At 46.2% G+C, this 20,630-nt stretch overlaps 1 protein-coding gene and 1 pseudogene across 1 annotated transcript; both read left to right on the top strand.

The window, feature by feature from the left end:
* Positions 1–3,202: 3,202 nt before the first annotated feature.
* Positions 3,203–5,924, top strand: LOC104599737 (UDP-glycosyltransferase 71K1-like; annotated as a pseudogene).
* Positions 5,925–17,282: 11,358 nt separating this feature from the next.
* On the top strand, positions 17,283–20,128 carry UFO (F-box family protein). The gene has a single exon (XM_010262405.3). It carries the CDS (start codon positions 18,251–18,253, stop codon positions 19,607–19,609), a length of 1,359 nt encoding a protein of 452 aa, XP_010260707.1. The 5' UTR covers positions 17,283–18,250; the 3' UTR covers positions 19,610–20,128.
* Positions 20,129–20,630: the final 502 nt, after the last annotated feature.

The following is a 20,630-nucleotide window of genomic DNA, read 5'->3' as shown; positions in this document are numbered from 1 at the left end:
AAAACTCTGCAAAAGACTCTACGTCATGGTATTTAAAACCGATCCAGTGATCGAACCGATCGGGGTCCGGTTACCAGGTCGAACGGTCCGATTGTTCGAACCAAAGGCTCGACCTGTTATGACAGAAAAACAAAAAAAATAAAAAACAGTCAAAACCATTCAAAATGTTCGAACTGTTAACCACCTGGTTCAGCGATTCGCTGACCAAAATCAACGGTTTTGGGGGGAAATCTAGTTTTTGGGAAAAATGGATCTGACTGGTTCCCGGTTTTAACAGTTTGACCATCCAGTCCGGTCCAATTTTGAAAACCATGCTCTGCATTTCTTAACCATTGAGGGTGTTTGATCAATTTCATTCAGATTCAGCCAGGTCATCCTTAACCTTGATCTGGCTCCACCGCATCCCCTCTTGCCACTACCACTAGAGGATTTTCTTCCTCTAGATTCCTTATCCACCTTAAATGAGCAATCAACATACAACTCCACTAACCTTCTTAACTTCCTGCTCCACGTCATCAAGTGAAGTGCACTCCACCTCCTCTAACTCCGGAGCCTCTCTCGCCTACTCCACTTTTCTTGCCTCCTCATTTTCTTTTTCAAACCTTTATAGCTCTTCTCTCACTGCAGGCTCTATCTCCACCTACAAACTTGGCTAATTAACGAATCATCTTGCCATACTTATTGGGTTGATAATGGGTTGAAAATATTGAGAAACAGTAAACTAGATAATATTTTGGATATAATTGATATGGATCAATTTACATGATAAAAAGGGTTGGATTTGTTTTGGACTGTATTGAACTGGATTGGATATGGATCCAATCAAATACACATCTAGATTCGGTGGATAATCTAGACTCAGATTATGTTAGATGTCACAACTCCTTCATAGTATCTAGGATTCTTCTAGACTTGGTGTTTTTTAATTCATAAAACTGTAAATATGTTGCTAATTAAAACAATCTACAACCATTTTTAGTTGTTCCTTTTTTATTAGAAAACAAGATATGATAACAGGCATGATGAGGCCCATTTACATGGCCCACTCCTGAGCCACGATGTGTCTGAAGTCTGAACAGAGCACTCAAGAAGCTTGTTAATGACTCGGACCAACCCGGCCGTCGACCTCACCAACTGGACTTACTTGAACGTCCCAATAAGGACAATCACCAAAAAGCTTGGATTAGGCTTAGCAACTATCTCTCAACAAATACAGTGTTTCCTCTATAAGTAGATAAGCCACCCCAGAAAAGCTATGCACACTATAGCACTTACTAACTTAAGCATATCCTCTGCAAGGTATGACGACTCTTTGCTCAGTTCATAAGACCTCCCCAGGAGAAAAAATGGGCCCCTATGTGTACATATGGGAGTGAGCCCATACGTGATATGTGTGGGGGTTCCTATGAATTTCTAGATTGATCACTAAGCCAAGCTGCACAATTGTGCCTGCAATAGATTCCGAGTGATCACATTCACATCAAGGCCCATTAATTCGTTTTTAAGTAGATGGAAGCAAACCCAACAATCCCACATTCATTTTTTGGTAATGTGAGTCCCATGATATCACTCTCCTACTTGGGTATATAAATAAATGAATTTCTTAAGTAGAGAGTAATAACTGCAATTTTTTCACTCAAAAATGGCATTCGAAATGACCTTACCCGAGAAATTCTTGGGTAAGTATTAGTATTACCCTAGAACAAGTATTACCAAGTCCGAGTAAATGTGATTTAGACAAAGGTTACCTGAGACATGCTTATTCGGGTAATAGTCGTGGATTCGATTATGATATAGAAAAGATATGATATCCAAAAAACAACTGACCAATAAATTGGAATCATAAATGTGGTAACAAATACATTGTTATTTATCAAAATTCATGGGTGGGTTTTGATTGGTCAGAACTCTTTTCATACCATATCTTTTCCACATGATAGATTTTCCCAATAATAGCACTTACCTAAGAAATTGAGTGATAATTTACTTACAGAAAGAGAGAAGAGATCAACAACATGAAGGCAGAAAATCAAAGTATGGTGTTTTCCCTTAATGGGGCATTTTGATAATTTAACACTTTCCATCATCTGAATTAACGACCAAAGAAGTATTTATCGCAAATTGAAGTATAAGGGTGTCTTTGTGACTGACGCCATAATACAGGGTGTCTTTCTAATTTACCCTTGTTTTCTTAAGAATGGATCATTGCTCCACTACAACTTCATAAAAGTCCATCTGTCATTGGTATTTCGGATTCACAAATGATGTGATGCACATTTTAAAGTCTAGAACAGTCCAACCACCACTTATCAACCAGATATTTAAATAATGGTAAATTTCTTGAACTATTCCCTTTTGATTTAGTTAATTATCTAACTCTACCCTTATGATTTAGGGTCCGTTTGGTTCGTGATTAAAATTGGAATCGAAATCAGAATGGGAATGTTTTAGAATCGAAATCGGAATGGTCTATTCCCCATACCTTGATTCAGGCAGGAATAGAAATTGGATTCTGATTGATACTGCTTGATTCAATTAAACCGGGTTTGGTCCAATCCAATCCAACTTGTGTCTATTTATAATCCAAATCCAAACCTAGTACAAACCAAACCCAAACCAATCCATTTAAATTTAAATGGACCAGATTGGATCCAATTAACCCAATCCAAAAATTCCTATAGGTGTAAAACGGGTCAGGCCAAGCCAGCACATCACTGCCCAAGGCCAGTCCATGCAAAGTGCAAGCCGTTCCGTGGTGGTCTGTGGGCAATCTTGAGCCATGCCGCCCTCCCCTGGGATAACTTGGGGGATCGGCCCAGCAAGGCCAACGGCCCAAGCCCGTGCCATGCCATGCTATGCCGCGGGTCGAGCTAGTCTATGGGCCAAGCCTTAACCCAGGCTGGGTCGTGAACTGGGCCATGCCAGCACGCTGGCCGCAGGTGGCATGGCCCGACCTGTGAACCTAAAACCCCAGACCCAACACAGCACATACCATCGTGTCGGGCGATCTACATGCCATCGTGTTGTGCTCGGCCACGGGCGGCACGACCCCATTTACACTTCTAAACACTCCCGAACGATAAGTATGAAATCACTGAAACCCTTGTGCAACACAGACGAGAATAATAACTGCACACTTATCGTGATAATCCTCAAAGCTGGATCGACAAGCTTCGACAGCCACCCTCTTCTCCCCGCGTCTATGGGGTTCAAGACACAGAAACGAAAGCAACGCCCATCTATAATACGGTTTTTACTTTTTCGTTTCCCAGAAGAAGAGAAGGAGAGAGAGAGGGAGGGAGAGATCCATGATTACTTACTTGGCCGGAGTAGTTCAGGTTGGACCTTTAGAGTTCGGCCGCCAAACTGTTGAAGGGTTTGAAGGAGGGAGTGACGAGAGATGAGAAAGAAGGTTGGACTTGGAATTGGGGGTTTGACGGTTTTATTTTGTCATTTTCATTTTTCGTGTTTTAATGGCATGGAATGGGAATCCGATTCCGAGGGGTAGGCCGGGAATGGCTATTCGCTCAAATGGGGGAATGCCATTCCGTCCAGAGGGAGAATCCGATTTCGATTACACTCAACCGAACAGCCGGACCATTCTGATTCCTATTCTGGGTCTCTATTCTTAGGAATCAAACATACCCTTAAGTCTTCCGTCACACTCGTTCACATGTGACATCATGCGAGTGATATTTTTTAAAATTCCCACAATAGGCTTTTATGGTTCCACTCCATCTCAATCTTCGTCTCTATCTCTGATTCTGATTCTGTCTCCATCTCCGACTTCGTTTCTGTCTCTGACTCTGATTCCGTCTGTCTCCCTCTCCGACTCCTACAATTCCATCTCAATTAATGGACAACATGGTGTTTGGAGCTCTATTTATAGAGACTCCCGTTTGAAGGTTGGGTATTCCAAAAGAAGAGAAATAAATAACCCTATTGGCTATTCCTCCTCTTACAACATTTGGATCAGATGAAACAGATGTCCCTGTAGTTGAGATATTTTCTCCCCCAATAATAATAATAAAACAACATTTTATTTTCTCAAATAAATAATAATTCTTCAACGAGGATGTTGATGATAGTGTGTCCTTGCCACTCGATAACGAGGGCCATAGTACATTCGGTCGAATAGAATGTGGACATAAATATATGACGATGAATTGGAGAAAAATGAAATGAATTAAAGCACCGGAGCCGGAGGGAGGCAATGGAGAAGAGAAAGCTGGTTTTCGTCACCTCATCCCAACGATCGAACTTGCAAAGCGCCTCGTTGATCGAGATGATCGCCTCTCCATAACTGTTCTCTCTATTAAGCCACCCTCCAACTTGAATGCTGGATACATCGACGCACTAGCTTCCTCCACCCCTTGGATTAATTCGCCGGATCGACCTCCCTGCCGCTACACTGTCTGTGGAACTCAACCCACTTCCAACAGAAGATGAAGATGAAGATGGCTTCAAAGATCCGTTCGGCTCTTTCTCTCGCTTCATCGAAGCCCACAGACCCCCACGTCAAGGACGCTGCCACCCAACTCATCATGTCCTCCACTCTCCGATCGCTGGGTTGGTTCTCGATCTCTTCTGCTTTCCGATCTTCGACGTTGCGAAAGAACTCGGCGTCCCGCCCTACTTGCTCTGCACTTCTCCTGCTGCCATGCTCGGCCTCATGCTCTACTTCCCAACCCTCGATAGCCAGACGACTACCCATTTCAAGGACTCTGCTGAGTTTATCATACCGAGTTACGCTAACCCGGTACCCCCCGAGTCCTGCCTATGCCTATGTGGATCAGGAAAACGGACGCCTACGTCCGCTATCTCTATCACTGTCGTCGTCCTTTCAGAGAAGCCAAGGGCCCATCGTGAATTCGTTTTCCGAGCTTGAACCTCACGCCATGAACTCGTTCTCAGATGGTCGAACCCCTCCTGTTTATCCGGTTGGACCATTGATCGACTTGGAGTCTCGGATCCACATCCACTCGCCGTCCAATCGCATCCAACGAGATAAAATCATGAAATGGCTGGATGACCAACCGGCCTCGTCGGTGGTGATCCTGTGCTTCGGAAGCATTGGATGCTTTGGTGCTCCCCAGGTGAGGGAGATTGCAGTTGGGCTCGAGGGGAGCGGTGCTCGGTTCTTGTGGTCCCTGCGTCAACGTTCCGGGCTTCCGATGGGCCCACCCCGTGACTACACCACCAACCTTGAGCTTGGGGAGATCTTGCCTGATGGGTTCCTGGATCGGACGGAGGGGAGAGGCTTGATATCAGGGGGGTACCACAAGTGGAAGTGCAGGGCCACCCAGCGATCGGAGGGTTCATATCTCACTGCGGGTGGAACTCGATATTGGAGAGCCTCTGGTTCGGCGTACCGGTGGCCACGTGGCCCCTCTATGCGGAGCAGCATATAAACGCTTTCGAGATGGTGAGGGAGTTGGGTTTGGCCATGGAGATCACACTGGATTACAGGAATGGTGATGATTTGGTGAGTGCGGAGGAGGTGGAAAGGAGTGTTAGATCCTTGAAGGACGGTGATCGCGAGGTGTGGGACGAGGGAGAAGAGCAGAGCAGCAGTTATGGACAGTGGATCTTCATTTACTTCGTTGGGTACTCTGACTGATGATCTGATAGGCAAGAATTGACCCATCTTGTATGCATTTCTCCTCATCCCCTTCTCGCTTCTTAATTTCTTCTATCCAAACACAAAGGAGATGAGATAATAAAAGAAACCCAACCAAGGAATATATTAATGGTGATCTCATGGTAATGCATTAATCTCAAATTAATGCATGGCATTAACTCTTTCTCCTGTGTTGCTACTTGTTTGAGAATATGTTGTTTCCCTGCTTCTACCGTTGGATTAGCAGTAGCAATTCAAACCTCTGAAACTGATCTGAAGCATTAACCCCTGTATATTTATTTAGATGATCAAGGTTTTTCTATCAATCACATAATTGAAGAGTTCCTGTCCAACAGTGTCCACCTTCAATAAAGAACAACCTCAGATGTTGTCCACGCCATGAAAGGAATTTTTCGGTCTCTACTAATTTCCTGCAAAAGCCAACGTTTGTTTAGAACTTAGATAGCTAGAATAAAATTTAAGGCTCCCGTTTGGTTCGCATGACTAGGGATCAGGAATCGAAATGAGAATGGGTTATTCTTGATGTAGGGATACTTGGCGGACCTCATATTGTGCCACGTGGCATCGGCCAGATTGAATCTTGGCTGCACATCACCAACTGCTTTCAACCACTCCTAAGGTAAGGTTACATATAAAAGGGGGCACTCACCTCAAGTTAAGCATATCCAAAATCCCAAGAGAATAATCTTTGGTTATTAAGGACTAAACTCTGAGCTCTCGTCTCTTGTCTGCTTTGATTCTTCTTAAGCATTCGACTAATTTGAATGTCGGAGTCTTCGCCCCTAGGATAACACCCGAGGTCTCTAATGTGTGTTTTTTCTCCTATTTACAGATTGGACATATCGGCCTCAGACACTAGTGAAATCACCTTATTTCCCTCGGCCTCATATTTGGCAGCAACAATTAGTGCCATATGTGGGAACGTTTTCAAGACTTCCCTCTAAAAATATCGTAACTTAATACATCAAGTTTCCAATATAGCTGATAAGTAAGACAACACTCCTAACACTCAGAACCTAGTCACAACGGACCAATTCAAGTTGGTCTTAGACAGGTTAGACAACCTAACCCAACGGTGGGATGAGGTAGGGCTTCCAACAGGGTGGCCGCCCTGTCGGAAGCTAGGGGAAATATAGTGTGCAATCCACCCATGCACCACCGGCCCAACACCTGATCAGCCAGGGGAAAGCCAAACCCTCAACATCCAACAACAGCATCCGATGGACTAACAAGCCCCCATCAAAGACCTCTTGGCTCCCCATTCAGAGAGGCGAACCCATGGGGTCCGACGACAACCATAGGGACCACAATCACTGCCATCGCCACGTGGAGAGCAACCGGAATGACAACAGGAGCTCTAGCCACTAAAGTCCTCCTCCTAGGGCAAGAGGCCGATGCTACGCCTCTCCTATACCAGTGTCTGGCCTTTGCAATCTCCTCAACAATCCCTGAGCTCGCAAGGCTCAAGATGTACCAGCATCCGAGCACTCTAGGAACAGAGCCAACCCGTCCCGCGCAGAAGAAAACATGGACAAGGTCGAGGCCACGATTGACCAACGTCTTGGTAACCTTCAAGCGCAAATAGGCACCATCCAAGATAAGATCTGACAGGTAAAGGAGGGCCAAGGTGATGCCTCCACAAGTCAAAACCCCTCATCTACCAAGATGGAGGCCTTCACCGACTCCATCACCTTGGAGCCTCTCCCACCTGACTTCAAGTCTTGCACCCTAGAGACCTATGATGTGAGCAGAAAAGCTTCAGAACCCTCATGCTCCTCTACGGATACTCTGATGCCCTGATGTGTCGAGCCTTCCAAACCACCTTCAAGGGAGTGGCGCACAGATGGTTTTCCACACTCCCCTTAAAGTTCGTCAACTCTTGGGACCAATTCATGTATCTTTTCCTTTCTCACTTCATCAATAGCCGACAATGCCAAAAGACTATCGTTTCCCTAATGTCCATCAAGCAAAAGCATAGGGAAAGCCTTCGGGCGTACATGGATCAATTCAACTAGGAAGAGCTTGAAGTAAGGGATCTTGACCCCTCAGTCTCCACGCACACGGCCTTTGACCCAGACCCCTCAATTGGTCCATCTCCAAGACTTCACCCAAGAACAAGGTCGAGTTCTTGAAGAAAGTCCAAAAGTACACCATTGCCAAGGAAGTCAAAGCCAACAAGCGCCTCTAGGAACTAGAGGCCGAGGCTAGCCGAGGGATCACTGACAAGAATTGGAAGGAAAGGGATGGTTGCAGCCACAGCCACACCAACAAAGATAGTGTGAGAAAGACGTTGGCCCCTTCTTTCAACAAATATACACCACTGAACTCCACCTGAGCACATATACTAATGCAAACAGGGAAGGAGGAATACATGAAGTGGTCGGCCAAGCTGAAGAGGAACCCTAAAAGAGGTAACCCAAAGAAGTACTGCAAGTACCACCGTGGCACCGACCACGATACCGAGGACTGCTACAAACTCAAGAATGAGAACGAGTTCCTCATCTGCCACAAGCACCTGAAGGAGTATGTCAAGGGCAACGCCGACGCCTCATCCTCGCAGCAACAGTGATAGGCTGGACCCCAAGCCTATCACCTCCTAGATGGAGTCAGTAAAGTCATCGCTAGAGGCTCGGCCTCCCGTAGAGCATTCACCTCGGCCCGGAAGGCATACGCCAGGCAATACAACGTCTAGAGCCTGGTGCTTAAAAAGCCAAGGCCAGAAAACACCAACTCCTTCTCTAACGACGACCTGCAAAGGTTCTCATTCCCCCATGATGATGTGTTGATGGTGTCTGACTATTGCCAACTACATGGTGAACAGAATCCTCGTAGACAGCGACTCCTCGATCAACATCTTTTTCTACGACACATTCGAGAAGATGCAGTTGATGCTAGATCGGTTGCAACCCATGGACGTGCCTCTAGTTGGGTTCTCCAGAGCAGTCATCAAGCCCGAAGGGAAGATAACCCTACCAATCACAGTTGGGACCAAGCCTCAGCAAGTCACCCAGATGACCGAGTTCTTGGTCGTAAAAATAGGCTCTCCATATAATGCCGTCATGGGATATCGACCCTTCATGCACTCAAGGCAGCCATCGCATCTTAACACCTCACCATGAAGTTCACCACCGAGCATGGCGTGAGAGTAGTCAGGGGGAACCAGCAAGTTGCTAGACAGTGCTATGTTGCAGCACTAAAAGGCAAGAACAAAGAAGCCTTACCACTAGAAGAGCTCGACCTCAGGGACGAACCAGCGAACCGAAGCTAGTCGGTCGAGGACCTCATCTCGGTTCCCCTAGACGAGGCCGAGCCTGAGAAGACAGTACGAGTCGGGTCAAGCCTCCCTCAAGACACACTTTCCAAACTAGTAAACTTCCTCAAAACTAATGCCGACGTCTTTGCTTAGTCTACCGTTGATATGCCAGCAATTGACCCCCTCGGCCATTACTCACAAGCTAAGCATGGACCTGAGTTGTAGGCCAATTCGGCAAAAGAAGAGGAACTTTGCATTGGAGCGTTGGAGCGTTGGAAAGTCATCAAAAGGAGGTGGATAAGCTACTCGACGTTGGCTCCATTCGAGAGGTACACTACCCTAAAGGGTTGTTTAACGTGGTCATGGTTAAGAAAGCTAATGGGAAATGACGCATATGCATTTACTTGACATATCTCAACAAGGCCTACCCCAAAAACAACTTTCCTTTGCCGAGGATTGATCACCTTGTCGATGCCACCACAGGGTACAAGTTGTTAAGCTTTATGGATGCTTTATCTAGGTACAACCATATCAAGATGAACCCCAGCGATGAAGAGAAGACCTTGTTCATCACTGAGCATAACACCTATTAATAGAAAGTAATGCCTTTTGGACTGAAGAACGCCGAGGCCACCTACCAACTACTGGTGAACAAGATATATTCAAGAATCAGATGGGGAGGAATGTCAAGGCCTACATCGACGACATGGTGGTGAGAAGCCTAAAGGCAAGCCAGTACACCTCGGACCTTACAAGACCTTTGGGGTGCTAAGGAAGTACAACATGAAGTTGAACACTAGAAAATGTGCCTTTTGTGTCACCTCGGGCAAGTTTCTAGGCTTCGTGGTCACTGAAAGAGGCAGAGGCCAATCCCAAAAAATACAAGCCATACTTGACATGGAGCCTTCTCGGTCCATCAAGGAAACTCAGAGACTCACCGGTCGAATTTCAGCCCTCAATCGATTCATATTGAAGTCAGTCGACCGCTGCATGCCTTTCTTTCGAGCTATCAAGAAGTTGAAGGACTTCCAATGGACTGAAGAGTGCCAGAAAGCCTTTGAAGGAATCAAGTCCTACCTTGCATCGCCTCCTCTACTCACACGACCCCTCCTGGGAGAAACCTTGTTCTTATACCTCTTGGCCGGGGACGAGGCCGTTAGCTCAGTTCTAGTACGAGAAGACGAAAGAATTCAGAGGCTAGTCCATTAAGTCAACAAGGTCCTCTGTGACGCAAAGACCAAGTACCCAAAAGTGGAGAAGATAGCCTTCGCGATGGTAGTCTCGGCTAGGAAACTAAGGCCTTACTTCCAAGCTCACAACATCATGGTACTGACCAACCAGCCCCTCAAGTCAATACTCTCCAAACCAGAGACCTTGGGTTGGCTAACCAAGTGGGTCATCGAGTTGTTGGAGTTTGACTTACAATACCAGCCGAGGTCCGCAATAAAAGCACAAGTGCTGGCGGACTTCTTGGTCGAATGCACTTCTAGTCGTGCCCTCGGCCAAGCACCTGAAGAGGATGAGAGGCCATGGCCCACCTAGACTTTGTTCATGGATGGATCCTCCAACACCAAAGGAAGCAGAGCCAGCCACATACTTCTCACCCCAAATGACAAGAAGTTGGAGTATGCATTACGGTTCAGCTTCCCTGGCTCCAACAATGAAGCCGAGTATGAGGCCCTTCTCGCTGGCCTACAACTCGCCAAAGACCTCAGAACCAGGCACATTGAGGTCTTCATTTACTCACAAGTGGTTGTAAACCAAGTGAACAGGGAATATGAAGCCAAGGAAAAAAATATGGCTAAGTACTTGGCGAAAGTACGAGATCTGATCAACCACTTCTAGCGCTTCGCCCTGCACCAGGTCCTACGGGCCGAGAACACAAGAGCCAACACCTTGTCCAAACTTACAAGTTGTTCGGGATTGGCCCTCGGTCGCACAGTACGCGTTGAGAACTTAGCACGGCCCAACATTGAAGAGAAGCAAGTGTAGCCATCCAAGCCGAGCTCTGTTGGATGGACCTCATCCTCGCCTACCTATAACGTGAGCATCTGTCATCCGACAAGAATGAAGCAAGGAAGGTCCGATGGCAGTTTGCCCACTACGCCCTTCTTGAAGACAAGCTATATAGAAGATCATTCACTTTGCCTTACCTCAGATGCCTTTACCAAGAGGAGGGCGATTATGTGCTCCGAGAAATCCACGAAGGCATTTGTGGCAACCACTTGGGTGGCAAAGCTCTAGCACAAAAGACACTCAAGCAAGGATACTTTTGGTTGACCATTCAGAAGGATGCTATCAAGCTGGAACAAAAGTCTAACCAATGCTAGAGGCATTCTAACATCCTCCACCGGCCTATGATGAACCTCTCGGCTCTCAACAGCCCCTAGCTCATTGCCAAATGGGGAATGGACCTCCTCGGACCATTCCCCCCAGTCACCGAGAATAGGAAACACCTTGTCGATGCAGTAGATTACTTCACCAAGTGGGTCAAAGCCGAGCCCTTGGCAACCATCATGGCTAAGATGATCCATAATTTCTTCTAGAAGAATAGCATCTATCGTTTTGGCATCCCCACATGCTCGTCATAAACAACAGTTAATAATTTGACGACATGAGGTTCAAAGAATGGTGTGGAAGTCTAGGGATAAGACAACAGTACACTTCGGTTGACTACCCGCAAACCAAAGAGCTAACCGAGGTCACCAATAGAACCATCCTGGACGAGCTGAAGCCAAGACTAGACAAAGCCAAGAGACTTTGGGCAAATGAGCTATACAACATTCTGTGGGCCTACTAGCCAATACCTCAGGCTGCCACAGGTGAAACTCTTTTCAACTTGACATATGGAACAGAGGTTGTCATCCCAATAGAGATCAGCTAGCCGACGCTTCAAACCGAGGCGTACCAAGAAAATGAGAATGATGAAGAGTTAAGGAACAACCTTGATCGGTTAGAAGGCGTCTGAGAGGAAACTCAAATTAGGGTCGTGCGCAGCAAGCAATTGATAGATATTACAATTCTCGGGTTAGAGAACGTCACTTCAAGGAATGTGACCTCATCCTTTGGAAAGTTATGGTTCCCGCACCCGGCATCAGAACGGTTGGCCCTAACTAGGAAGGGCCTATGAGCGGCCTACGACACTGGCCTCAACCTTAAAGACCCTCACAAGAAGCGAGTCTTTGTGTAGGCCAAAGAGCCGACATCAGCCCATTACTTAAAATATGATGAACAATACACTAAGCAAATAATGTTACTCCATCAAGGCAAAGGCACTCTGCGACCTCGGCCATTAACCATTCGCTAGGCCTTGGCCACACATGAGTCCGGTCTCTAAGTCCCTAAGGAAGAACATGCCAGGCAGGCTAAGACGATCGTCTCCCTTCCTTTTCGCTAAGAGTGTCCCGAGACCTCAACAACAAGAGTCAACCTCGACCATAAAGCCTTAAGGTGAAATGCCTTTGCTAGTAGCTAAGTCAGGAGTTACAAGTTTCATTGCAAAACCTGCCCCTTTGGGGGAGGCATCAGCCCCTTGCGTAAGAAAAAAGAAAGATGAAAGGAAAAAGAAACGACAAATTTTTGCAACAAACTTGATGTGGCAAAAAAATCGTATATTCATTCAATTTTCTTTACAAAAAGAAGCCTCTGAAGGGGGGGGGGGGGGGGGGGGGGGGGCGGTTGAGCCCCTTACAAAAAGTATATCAAAAATAAGAAAAAGAACCAAAAATTATGTCCAAAGGTCGTTGAAGAAGGAAACGTCGGCCCTAAGCAAGCATCCTCACTTGGCCTCAATGTTAACATGCTCGTCAGCGCCACCCCCTATTGTGTGGGCGATTGAGCACTACCCTGGCCCTCAGCTACGCCCGCCACCTCAGCTACCTATTGGTTCAGAAGGCAAGGACCCAGCTGGCTGACATCAAAATCAGGGAAGAACGCCAGCAATTGAGCCCAGGTATCCTCGATCCCCTCCGGATAGGAAGAGACGCCGAACTCGACCAACTCTTCCATGTGGGCCTCTGAGGAGTTATACTCCTACACAGCTCGGGTGAACGCCTCCTGAAGCTTTTGATTCATCTCGTCTAGTAAGGCCCTGGCGACCCTCAACTGCTCTCTCTTGGCTGCCACTTTGGCCTCAAGCTTCTTACGGCATTGTATTCCCCGTGAGCCATCTCGGTAGTGGCCTCTCAGCTAGCCCGCTCCTCGACCATCTGGCGCATCAGCTATTCAATCTCTTCCTGCGACGTCTGCAACTGCTATATCATTACTTCCATCTTGTTGTAGAGGTCAACAATGCAAGAAGGTGTCTGTGAAGATATAAGGATTTCATGTTAGTTAGAAAAATCTAAGGTAGAAAGCAGTATCATAAAGCAAGGACCAGCCTTACCTCGACCAGCTTGTTGAGCAGTGTGTCGTCGACAGCTTAGGGGAGACCTGGGTCCACGACTGGCAATCCCCAATAGAAAGCATACCAATGATCAATGCGCGGCCAACGCCTGCGTTACATAGAGACTTGCCCTCCCTGACACTCCAATTTGAGCGGAACACTTGTCGTGTTGCCAACAGAATGTCATCCCGCAGGTCCAAGGAGTGAGGCCCCGACTACCGAGACCCCCTAGTAGTGCCTTTGGCTCGTCGGTCCCTCACCGCAACCTTCTTCGCCCTTGGATCTTGAGGCTAGTCGCTTGGGTGTGGCCACCTTTATCTTCTAGGCCTCGGCATTCCCCTTTGTCCAAGGCGGTTCTCTCTCACTCATCTTCCGTGAAGGCCCCTCGGTCAGGCCCTTCCTAGAATTCACCATCGCAGGTTGTAGTAGTCTCTCCTTCAAGACGTCATCCATCTCCGCAACCAAGAAAGATGACCAATGTTATAAGAACATAAATGAACACTAAACAAGTCACACAACTAGACTACACTAAGAGTGCCCATACCAAGGGGGCAGGATTGAGGCCAGCCAACACCAAGGCCTCCTCTGCCACTAAGGGTCTGGAATGAATCATCACAATCAGCCGAATTCAATTCATCGCGGCCGACTCCTCCTCGTTGTTGTACGGCCTGATCCTCTCAGCCAACGAGTCTAGCATTCCCCAGTCAGACCGAAAGGACCATTTTTATGCACAGCTAATAAAGAAAAGCTTCTTCTTTCAGTTATGGATGAACGACAAGTTGTCCACTACCCAACCCCATCGGCCTTGGAAGTACCACAGACCTTCCCCGTCAAGATGCTTCCTCAATGCGAACAAACACCGAAAGATTTTCAGGGTCACAGACACATCTCGAAGGTAGACCATCACCAACAAGGCCACTATGGTCCTAATGGTGTTCGGAGAAAGCTGACTGAAGGAAATACTATAGTCGTCAAGGATTTCTAGGATGAGGGGAGGTAAGGGAAAACGAAGGGCGAAGTGGAGGTAGAGCTAGTGTACACAAACCTCCCCCTTGGTGGGATGCCACGGCCGGTCACCAGCACAAGGGACTCTAACCCAATAGCCCCCTGGGATATTGTACATCTCGGACAAAGCCCTCACTTGCTCTTTGTCGAGCTCACTATCGAAGTCAGAGCGGGGGTGAGGCACCAATGTCTCGCCTCGACCTGCTCCTCGGGTGTAGCTTCCTCAACCTCCTCCAGCTCCACCACTTCAGGAAGCTCGGGAGCATTCCCCGTGGCGTCGGCCCTTGGCCTCGTGGAGCCAATACTTTCATCGGGAGAGCCTACACACCGTTGGTCGCACTTGAACCCCATGGGACGGTCCTTTTGTAGTCACTACTATAACTCCCACTACTAGCCGAGGTGGAAGGAGAACTACTAGGGCCACTCCAGTCAGGAAGGGCATAGCACTCAGGTCCAGAGTTTGAGGCCGACATGTTGAAGACAGGAGTCCTTTACCTAGTGTTTGTTTGAAGAAAGAAGACTTAGTGAATCGGTTGTTGGTAGCCAAGGTCTCTGCAATCACAGGTGAAGACTCAAGGTTTTGAGCAAATGGTGAAGACTCGCTCAACCAACGTCCCTATTTAAAGGAAAATGCATGGCTCATGTCTCTTTTATCCAATGGCCACGGACAAACTGATCTGACATCCCGAATCAATAGGCTACATGTGGCATCAACCTCAAGAAGACAAAATGATGCCGAAGGATTGAGTCGGTTTGCCTTTTAGCTCCAGACCAAGAACAACCCAAATCGGATGCCCCTCCACACCATTTTGCATATGGCCTCGACCGGTCAACACCAACGCCCGTCCCATGTACGGACTTGCACCGGATGACGTCGACAGCCGTACGGGGCATGGCCGACTAACGCGGACGTCCCACACTCACGGCCACGCATTCTCGGCCCATAACGATCCTCCAATGAAACGGAGAGCGAACAAAATAGTAGTTGCCACATAGCCGCTAAGAAGAGTCCTCTGCAACCAAGGCTAACGCCTCCACACAACTCCATTGTACTCTCTTCGGCCGAAGCCAAGGTCTCCACACAACACGCCATCCGACCTCGAGAGTGGGAGGCAAGTGATGTAAGGATACTTGGCGAGCCTTAAATCGTGCCATGTTGCGTCAGCCAAATCGAATCCTAGTCGCACATCACCAACCACTCTTAAGGCAAGGTTAGCTATAAAAAGGGGCACTCACCTCAATGTAAGCATATCCAGAATCCCAAGAGAATCATCCTTAGCTATTAAGGACTAAGCTCTGAGCTCTCGTCTCTTGCTTGGTCCAACCCCTCTTAAGCACTTGGCTAACTTGACCGTCGAATTCCCTGCCCCTGGGATTACACCCGAGATCTCTGATGTATGCTTTTCTCCTATTTACAGATCGGACCTGTCGGCCTCGGACACTAGTGATACCTTGTTGCCCTCGGCCTCATATTTGGCAACAACAATTCTGATTCCAATTGTTTGGTTGGAATGGCATTTCCCCATTTGAAAGAATGAACATTCTCTCCCCCTCTCTTCAAAATGAAATCTCATTCTTATAGAAACAGACCATTCCGACTTTGATTCCAACTGCAAAGCAAACGAATCCTTACACACATATCTATGAGGAAGACGGGTTGTTGAAAAAGAGATAGCTCTATTAGAGTTTGACCCACATCAGAATTACCAAGAGGATGATTCTTGGGATATCTTAATGAATCTTTTCTTGGTGACTTGTCTAGCAGTAGAATTGTTATATCGAAATCAGATGAATGAATCTCTTCTCAGTTCTTCCAAATTCTGATGATAAAAAAAAAAAGGAAAAGAGATTTAATTTCCAAATGAGTTTCCAAGGAGGAGGTTTGTTAATCTATGGGTTGCCTTTTGGAACATATATAAAACTAAAACTTGGGTTTGAATGTTTGATTCTGAGTTCTGACCTTAATTTGTAATGCATATACCATCTTCCCACCAAAGAGGCAAAGATGAAATTAAAGATGCCTCAGGATTGTTTGTTGTCAGCCATGGATGGATCCTATGCGGCCCTATGGGAGTAGGAGAAGCAGCAAGCGCAGACAGAGAGTAGAGAGTAGAGATGATGGATGGTGTGTGCTCATGACCGACCTGGGTAGCAGCTAGCAACACTGTATCAGATAAACAAAGGCCGGTTAGCTCCCAAGGAATAAAAGAATGGATTTATTTCTTTTTTCGGAAGTGAAAGTCTTGTCATTATATTTTGTTCAACATCTGCTTCTCCATTTCCTTTTTCGGATGGTAGATCTGAAGATTCGAAACCAGTGCCCTGAAAGGTTGACACAACCAACTCATGGCGGGAGGGGAGGGACTGACTGAATTTTTTCTTACCCGTAACAAAACCAAACAAAAGACAAGAAAACAACGTAAAGAGAATATTATTATTCATAGAAAAGAGAAACTCCAGAAAGAGAAAGAGATCAAAGCAAGCTTTTTCTTAGGACACCTCTGTCTCTATCTCTCTAGGCCTACCTGGATTTCAAGCCTTTTTGTATTTCACGCCAACACAATAGCCCATCAGTGAGATTAGATTGGACGTATGAAAAACTCAGTTGTGTCATACATACTGCATTGGGAGATGGTGTCAACCACAATTCCGCACAGTATCTTTCTTACACAAAATAAACCCAGGAAATACTTTTACAAAAACCAGGCCAAAATATGAACAACAAACAAAACCAAAGGCCCTCTACAATCACTATAATTATAGAAAGAGACTTTTTCTGTTACTTTTTCTGATTAGAGACCTTTTCCTTCTGATACTGGGCACCCAGCACCCAGAAAAGGTTGCTTGGCAAAAAGAACTAGATAGCCAGCACAAACAAACAAACAAGCCTCATTCTGATCTTCCTCTCAAATTAACTTATAAAGGGTTTTCTCACAAATCCTTAATTTGTGTACCCGCGTATGGTATGGATTATCGTTTTTCCTTTTGAATTACTCTGATAACGTTAGTCATTTCTTGTAGGACTTGTAACGTTATTTTGGTACATGATAAAAGTAGTGGTTTTAGGGTTTCACACTGTGAGCCGTGGAGCATGAGTTGTGCTGGCTCCTGTTTATATCAAAATATTTGTGTTTGAGTTTGAGTTGATTCTTGTGTTGTGTGTCCAAACAGAACAAGTACACCAGTTTTACTGCACTTTTACTGTATTCATCACTCTCTCACTCTCTCTCTCTCTACCTCTGTGAAGTCTGAAGACCCTAAACTGCACTTCTCTCAGTCTTCTCTGTTTGTCCGTCGACTCCATCCTTCCTCGGCCTTGACGAGATTACTGAATGGTCGAATAGATGGGTAGATGCAACACAGACACAGACTTCCATTCTCTCCCCTAAGAGCTAAGAGAAGAGAAAGACCACAAAAGACAAACATAAAAAGAGAAAAAAGAAACCCAATTGAACCCTCAGCACATAAACACTTGTTTCCCAAACAATGACCAAACAAGCAACTACTCCACTCATCCCAGCAAAGAGGAGTTCTACACTTCTATCAGTAATGGTACAGGAAGCGACCCTTTTCTTCTAATTACATAACCCTCTCTTCTGTTCCATCTAAAGTGAGAAACCCAGCTGTTTTATAGAGTTTTAGACTTCCAGTGATAGGGATCCCTATAGACCAAGCCTCTCCATCTGAAGGCTTTTATCAACTCCACAACTATACCCATCTCCCTTTGGCAGACAAAAGGAAGAACACAAAACCCTGTTCAGTTTTTGACTTTTCTTATAGCAGTAAACCCTAGAGCCAGCCGTTCCTTCTGAATGGATCTTTTTAACTCCACCGCCATTCCCACACCCTCCAATTCCTCCTGCCTCACAAAAAAGAGAAACCCATACGATCCTTTGGTGTTTTAAGTAGCTAGCTAGGGCATTGTTTGTATTTTTTTTTTCCTTTTCTTTTCTCCCTTTTGTTCTGCATGGAGGGCTTCAACACCTCCGCAGCCATACCCATGTCTACCTTTTCTACTACAACGACAAGCAGTTGCAGTAGTGGTACTAATATCACCACCAACACTACTACTACTCTTAACCCTACTAGTCCTTGGATGGACAGCAGGATATGGAGCAAGCTCCCTCAGAGGCTAATCGATCGAGTACTCGCCTTTCTCCCACCACCGGCCTTCTTTCGGGCGAGATCAGTCTGTAAACGATGGTATAGCCTCCTATTTTCCGACAGCTTTCTTGAAATGTATCTGCACATATCGCCACGGTGCTATTGGTTCCTATTCTTCAAGCACAAAAGCCTCAAGAGCTACATCTATAAGAGTGGAAACAGCGGAGGTGGCGACGATAGGGACAACTGTGAAGGATATCTCTTCGACCCTAACGAGTGCACATGGTACCGCCTTCCGTTTGAGTTGGTGCCGTCGGGGTTCTCTCCAGCGTCTTCTTCAGGTGGTTTGATCTGTTGGGTCTCCGACAACGCTGGAGCCAAGAGCCTAATTCTCTGCAACCCACTTCTCAAAACAGTCACCCAATTGCCTCCGACACTAAGACCCAGGCTCTTCCCTTCGATCGGCCTAACGGTGGGCGCTTCCTCCATCGATGTCGTCGTAGCCGGAGACGACTTAATTTCTCAGTTTGCCGTCAAGAATTTAACAACTGAGAGCTTTCACGTCGATGGTGGAGGGTTCTTCTCCATCTGGGGCACCACCTGTCCCCTCCCAAGACTGTGTAGTCTGGAATCCGGGAGAATGGTGTTCGTCAATGGCCGACTCTACTGCATGAATTACAGTCCATTCAGTGTGTTGGCTTACGATATTGCAGCCAATGAGTGGAGCAAGATACAAGCACCAATGCGAAGGTTCCTTCGGTCGCCGAGCTTGGTAGAGTGCCGAGGGAGACTGGTGTTGGTGGCCGCGGTGGAGAAGAGTAAGCTGAACGTGCCGAGAAGTATGAGACTCTGGGGCTTGCAAGGTTGCGGAACGACGTGGGTGGAGGTCGAAAGGATGCCGCAGCAGTTATACGCTCAGTTCTCGGAGGCAGAAGCCGGCAAAGGGTTTGACTGTGTGGGACACGGAGATTTCATCACAATTACAATTCAAGGAACAGACATGGTGTTGCTCTATGATTTCTACAGGAAAGCGTGGCAATGGATACCTCCGTGTCCATTTATCCGTCGCAGCGTGGGTGGAGAAGGAGGAAGCCGCAGTACTGGAAGCGACGGTGGCGGTGGTGGTGGACTGCATGGTTTTGCATACGAGCCGCGGATTGTTACACCGGCTATAGGGCTCATTGATCAGTCTTCACTTCCTTTTCAGTCCTTCAATGGCTAGTATGTTTGGATTTGGTAAGTAGTGGTAGATCAATAATATAGATCAGTTACAACTGAAGCATCTACATAATCTATTCTCTAGCTAGTTGTGGTTTTAAAGTAGGGTAGTAGCTAGGCTCCTGGTAGCAGGTAGGCGTAGCTGCAGGTGTTTGGGGATGAATCAGCAGAGACTGTGTGCTGTTTGGTTATCTATCTTCAATATATATAATCAAATCTCAGACACTCTGTCTTTAATGACTGGAGAGAAAAGCTTGGCAATCATAATAGCTAGGTTAAGACTTAAGAGGTGGTGGGGATACAGGAAGTCAGGAACAGTGATTGTTCTCAAAGGAATCACATCCATGCACGTTGTGGGTTTGGTCCCCAGTGCCCGCTTCTGCTTCTCTGGCTTGTAACTTGTGACTTTGACTGATCATATATTTCTATATTGCGTTCTACTTCTACAGATGTGCATGGTTCTCCATGTATGACTGCTAGTAGCTCCTGTTTTCAATATATAGTTACTAGTTAGGTTGGAATAATGGCCAATTAAATGCCTGCAGTCAAATCATGCATGCCCTCTAGTTTGAAGTTGTTGGGATGATCAATATTGCTAACCCTAGTTAGGAGTTGAGCAGTTAAAAATCCATGCTGATATTCAAGTTCAAGGGTAGTTTGAAGTTGTTGGGATGATCAATATTATTAACCCTAATTTGGGTAGAACGTCAGCACCTTTGATCAGTTACAATTTAATTCAGTCCTACCAGAGTAAGAGAATTCCATCATCTCTAGTAATTAATTCATCAGTCTTTCCAATCAAATCAAGGAATGAACTTAAATGCAGACTGAATTTCTCTTCCATGGCAATATAAATAACTTACAGATGATGTTAGAAAGAGGACTATCTAAGGAACAGCAAAACCAGAAGCATGACGAACGAGAAAATTAGGGTTACTTTCAAGAGATTGTCTTTGTAAAATAATTTGCCTCACCCTGTAATTGTATAAATCATTTTATGCCTGCCTTCAACAGAATTAGGTAGG

Source organism: Nelumbo nucifera, chromosome 7, assembly GCF_055504915.1.
Source record: "Nelumbo nucifera cultivar China Antique chromosome 7, China Antique-T2T, whole genome shotgun sequence".
Classification (NCBI taxonomy): Eukaryota; Viridiplantae; Streptophyta; class Magnoliopsida; order Proteales; family Nelumbonaceae; genus Nelumbo; species Nelumbo nucifera.
The sequence above is the reverse complement of the archived record's forward strand: the minus strand, read 5'-3'. Positions and strand labels throughout refer to the sequence as shown.

Coding starts and splice junctions, on each gene's coding strand:
- UFO (XM_010262405.3), top strand. CDS start 18,251: ATGGAGGGCTTCAACACCTCCGCAGCCATACCCATGTCTACCTTTTCT.